At 45.7% G+C, this 5,627-nt stretch overlaps 1 protein-coding gene across 1 annotated transcript in view; it reads right to left on the reverse strand.

Annotated features, from left to right (window-relative positions):
• LOC119410002 (cytochrome P450 11B, mitochondrial) overlaps positions 1–5,173 on the reverse strand; it is an 8,867-nt gene extending 3,694 nt beyond the window's left edge. Inside the window, exons 1-8 of the mRNA XM_037676904.1 lie at positions 4,847–5,173; positions 4,631–4,786; positions 3,726–3,940; positions 2,761–2,964; positions 2,498–2,670; positions 2,250–2,416; positions 978–1,056; positions 655–867 (exon numbers count right to left, since the gene is read on the reverse strand). Of these exons, the coding sequence (XP_037532832.1) occupies positions 655–867; positions 978–1,056; positions 2,250–2,416; positions 2,498–2,670; positions 2,761–2,964; positions 3,726–3,940; positions 4,631–4,786; positions 4,847–5,160 (1,521 nt within the window). The 5' untranslated portion in view covers positions 5,161–5,173. The remainder of the gene's footprint in view (positions 1–654; positions 868–977; positions 1,057–2,249; positions 2,417–2,497; positions 2,671–2,760; positions 2,965–3,725; positions 3,941–4,630; positions 4,787–4,846) is intronic.
• Positions 5,174–5,627: the final 454 nt, after the last annotated feature.

Raw genomic sequence — 5,627 nt, forward strand, 5'->3', positions numbered from 1 at the left:
CACACACACACACACACACACACACACACACACACACACACACACATATATATAATTTATTTTTTTATATTTTATTTTTCTTCAGGGGTCGCCACAGCAAACTAACTTGAACAAAGACTTGGTGATTGTTTTTATGCCAGATGTCCTTCCTGACACAACCACAGACCACTGAGCTACCACAGCCCTCTGTGTGGAGCAGAGAGCTGCCATCTGGGGCACCCAGGGGTGCAGATGGTGGGGGTTGGGGGCCCAGATAAGGGTGGAGGCAGGTGTGGGTGCTTCAGCTTTTCCACTCACATTTTGGTGTTAGAAGTCATTTGTGATTGTTTAGTGTATATTTTAGGTTTTGCTCCTTTGTGTGACTTTGTGTGCCCGGATTCCTTTTGTTCACATAGTAGATGGGAAATATTAAATTCAGGATTTTTGCTCGTTTATCATTTGTATTAGTTTTACTTCTGAATCTCTGACACTATTGAATCGTCCTGGTGCTCTGTTTCAAAACTAAGGCCTTATGGGTTGTTTTGACCCAAGGGCAGCAGGAGGTTGGAGCTCATCAAATGTTGAACAGCAGCCCATCACATCCTGTCTTTCTAATCCCTCCTCTCATCCTTCCTTCCTTGTTGCCTTTCTCCTTCCTCCTCTGCTGTGACTCACATGCATGAGCAGCAGTTGCATCTCGTTCTCAGCGATCCTCCTCCCGACGCACTGCCTCGCCCCGAACCCAAAGGCCAGTGAGCGAAACGCGGCCCCCTCCCCTCTCCGGCCGTCCTCCCTGCTGCTGATCCAGCGGCTGGGATGGAAGCGCAGTGGATCCTCGAACACCAGGACACTCCTCCCCATCGGGTACAGACAGGCCTGGACCATCGTCTGTGGAAGGGTGGACAAACTTGTGACCTTCGGTGAAGCGGACTGTGTTTGTGTGCACATGGTAAGAGATGGAAAATGTCAGGAAAGTGAGCAGCAGTGTGCACGCTCACCCCTGCAGGTATGTGGTAGTTCTGGAGAACAATATCTTTGACTGGATACCTCTGCACCGTTATCCCCACTGGGTACAACCTGAAACAAACAAATGTTTGTGTTCATGTTTTTTATACCTGCATGGTCAATGTCAGTTCTAACAAAATTAATCTAATTACTCTAATAATCCTGAGCGTGTTTTAGACAAATGTTCCTAATGTTGGTGCACTGATTGTTTTTCCTGCTCCACTGATCCAAAACAGATAAGTTTCATTCATTTCTCCATCACTCCAGGTAATTTACTGTTCTCAAGTCACAGATGGTGTTTTTGTGCTTCAGGTTAAATAAAAGTCACTAAAAGTTGCTGCTTCAAATCTAAATCATACATAAGTATAAGTCTGGAGAGAAGTTTCAGAAGAATGTGTTTGATCAGACTGCAGGTCACCAGAACAACTGTCACTTCCACAAAATACCCAGATTTTTTGTTTGTTTTGTGCAATTTGATAAACTATAGCAGAGATGTTTGGGAGACTGCAAACATTTTTTATTTTTTTTAGTGCCACCTAACTTAACGCTCCGGTTATTTTTATTTTTTTTCCGTGATGTGAATTTTCCGTTCCACCACATCCCAGAGGAGCTCGATTAGGTTTAGATCAGATGTCCGTGGAGACTGATGGAGTCCAGTGAATTGAGACCCATCAGAGCAGGAAATGTTTTTCATGCCTGTCTGTCTGCTGTCTAACCTCTGACATTAACCAGGTTTTTGTTTCTGTCCACACAAATGCAGCTCACTGGAAATTTACTTCTTTTTTTTTTTTTTGACCATTCTCTAATCTAGACATGCTTGTGTGTAAAAATCCATGTAGAATAGCAATTTCTGAAATATTCAGACCAACAACACTTCCATCCAAAGTCACTTAAATCCCATTTCTTCTCTATTTTGATGCCTAATTTGAACTTCAGCAAGTCGTCTTCCTACATCTACATGTCTAAAGACATCGAGTTTCTGCCATTAGATTGATTAAATGTGCCTAATAAAGTGGCTGGTAAGTGTATTTATTTTATATGTTTACAGCTTTTTTACTAAATGTCACCCTGCTCAATGGCAACTGAGTAGCTTAATGTTAAAAGTGTCTGAAATGCATAATTAGATGACTGACAGATGATAAAAGTAGCATCCACAATGAACAAAAATCTTTTTGAAGGTGCAGATGAGTGGACTAAAAAATTGATACAACTTTCTAACAGGGACAAATAAAACCCTTTTCTAACTAAATCCTGAGATTTTGTACCTGAGAACTTCTTTGATTGTGGCTTTCAGAAGCGGTGCCCCCTGCAGGGCTCTCTGAGGATCCCCGCCCGCCTGCGCCCATGATGTCCTCACCTGCTGCCTAACCATGTCCTGAACCTCTGGGTTGCGTCCCAGCTCAAACAGAGCAAACTGCAGGGGGACGGCTGTCTGCAGAGAGGATCGGATCAGAGGTGACACACACACACACACACACTAGAAAGACAAACAAATGCATAAACACACACAAACCGTGTCAACGCCTCCAGCCATCAGCTCAGTGATGTTAGCTTTGATCAGGTCTAAAGATAGCTGCCCTTTCTCCATTAGTTGCCCCAGAACTCCAGTGTACTGGCCCCCGCTCAAAGACCCCTGACCCTGGGAGGACGTCAGGCGCTGGTAGGCCTTCTGGATCCTCGCCTCAGCTGGACGAAGCACACAGGCCAGAAAACAAAAGACAACGGATTCAAACAGAGATGAACTAAAGACTAACTGGTGCCTACAGTTCTTCCCACCATGACTGAAGATGTGGTCCCATGCTGTGGCGTGCTGGGTCCACAAAGGGGCACCTATTCGGAGCAGCAGGCGAAGGGGGAGGTAGAGGAGAGGTTGGGTGGTCGTCAGCATTCGCTCCACTGCCCAGATGAACTTCTGAGACTCCGGGGAAGGAGACGAGGAGAAGAGGCCAATACGCTCTCCGTAAATGACGTGACAGCTGGCTACGGGGCCGAAGACAGACGGGAGGGTGGAAGATATGACGTGAGCAGACAAAATAAACCGAACACAAACACTTCAGGGAACAATAAACCCAGCACTGACCACTTTTCAGCTGATCAAAAAAAAAAAAAAAGTATATTTAATTTATATAATCGATTAAAAGAGCTCGTACATTTTTTGACTACCAGATGTGCTCGTTTTAAATTATCCTCACATAAACCCCTGCAATGGAGTTTCGCCGTCTCTGGTTGTGCACCTGTCATGAGTCCATTTGGATCGGTGCAACATGACTCAGAGTCATCAGCTTCACGCTCACGTACACAGAGAGGTGTGTGTGTGTGTGTGTGTGTGTGCGGCGCTGAGTCACACAAGGATTCACACCCATGAACGTAGCAGCGTGCAGATAGACACGGAATAAATGAACGTGCAGCTTTCATCTAGCCTTTTTCCTTCCACACCATGAATGTTACGGGCTGAGTCGCCTCGGGTTAGAACGAAGTCTGGTGGAAACGTTTTTACATAAAATAAAAGAAGATTGTGTGGGATCAGAATACTACGTCACGGTTTGTGACCTGAATTCCTGATGGTCGGGCTGAGTATGAGCTTCCTGTAAGCAAGCTGATGGTTCTGGGTGTAGGAGTGGAACCGAGGAGTGCACCAGTAATACACCCCCTACCTTGCTTTGCAGTTATATAAAAATAAATGATGCACACTTCAGCTAATAAAAAAGATGAAAAACAGGGTGATGAAGTTGCTCCCCAACCTTCCAGCGCGAATCGGAAAAGGTCAGGACTGGGATCGATGGTGAGGCTGCGCTTCCCCTCCTCTCCTCTTCCCTCCCTCTCCACTCTCATCTGCAGCATTCTGCAGAAGTCCTTCGCCACTTCATCAAGGAGGGGCAGAAAGCGCTTCACGGCGGCACTCAACATCACCTCCTTGTTGAGCTGGAGGCGGTCAGATCTCCACTCCTCGCCATTCCTGTGGAGAGGAGAGTCACAGCGGGGGCACTAAAATCAACCAGCCTGCCTCACTTCATCGTGGAGCAAAGAACGGCTTCTGCTTCAGAGGGAAAAACTGATTCAGAGCTGTTTGACTATATAAAACATATAATAGATTATAATATAAAGCAAAGCAGCGCAATGTGATGCAACAGAAGACAATACAATAATAGAAACTGATTTATTATACTGCTTATCTTTAATTTGACTTTAAAAAGGGTCAGTGTGCAAACCCAATCATTCCAGGGCTTGAATTCAGACACAAAGTTTTAAAAATCAATGCTGCACCATGGGAAACTCAGAATCCAGCGTTTAGTTTGATAGTTTGGGATAAATCTCTGATACTCCAAGCTTTTTAGTTGGATTAGAACATTTGAATGTCTCAACTCTCAGTGCAACTGCAGGTAAATCCCACTTGGAAGAAAAAAAAAAGGAGGGTTCTTCCTTCCTTATTGTGGGCGTCTTCCTGGCATGCATCCTCTGAACGAGAGGAACAGGCAGAAACCAACATACTACACTGTTTTGACCCAGTCCACATGGACTTATCTGTCTGGAAGCTGAACAACAAACCAGTTTCCAACACTCGTAAGATTAGACCCAAGATTTGGTCTTGAACCAAGTTTAGTTTTACATTTGCATCCATTCATTAAAACCCAGACGTGGCACTGACTTGAGGAAGAGTCCCTTGCTGTGGTTGCGTGTCTCCCGATGCGTTGCCCACGGCTGCAGGGTCATCCGCCGAGGGTGCAGCCCCTCCGACTGGAACAGCTCGCTGATGTCCGATGGCATCAAGATGTTCACACTGTTCAGAGTGCCCACGCTCTCCCTTCAAACACAGGCAGCTGTAAGCATGGAGCACTGCTTCATATTGGAGAAATCATGTTACCTGTAGATGGGGCCAAGGGCGTTGAAGGTCCCCTCCATGTGCTTGTGGAGCTGCTGGAAACGATTATCCCTCCAGAACTTCACCAGGTTGATCCAACCGTTCCTCCCCGTGTGGGGGATCTCCTCAAAGCGGCGCACCCGTCCATCCACGCCCCTCTTTCTGACGGCTTTCACAGATCTCTTACCTCCATCTACGTCTCCATCCATCACAGTCCCCGCTGCGGTCACGCAAAAACCATTCTGGGGTGCAACGCCTAAAAATCTGGACCCGCAAGTGCCCTGCGCTCTGACACTCACAGTGGAAACTTTCCTCATGGTCCTAACAAGATGCTGCTGGTCAGCCTCGTCCACAGATGTGGCACATAATGCTGTGGGTCGGATTATTTCTCCGCTCTGCCTCCAACCTCATGCAGAGCCTTGGATGAGTGTTATCGCTCCGATGAACTGATAGGAGGTGATGATTTATGAATCATGATGATCAGAGTTCAAGAGAAGGACAACAGAGCTGGAATGTCAGGATGATCCAACACACACACACACACACACACGGAATAAATGGCAAAAGAGCACATCAAGCTGGACCAAAAAAAAGCCTTTATTGAAAGTTTTAGCTTAAGCAAAATAATAAATAAATCATCTTCTAGCTGTTTTCAAGGTTGCTTTGTTTCTGCTTCTTGGATGAAATTCTCTGACCAGGCTACAAAAGACTAATACACCAACAACAAAAACATAAATTTGGCTCGTATGCATTAAAGATACACATTTGGCTCATATAATCGTTG

The sequence above is a fragment of the Nematolebias whitei genome, chromosome 5 (genome assembly GCF_014905685.2).
Source record: "Nematolebias whitei isolate Nwh7 chromosome 5, NemWhi1, whole genome shotgun sequence".
In the NCBI taxonomy this organism is placed as follows: domain Eukaryota; kingdom Metazoa; phylum Chordata; class Actinopteri; order Cyprinodontiformes; family Rivulidae; genus Nematolebias; species Nematolebias whitei.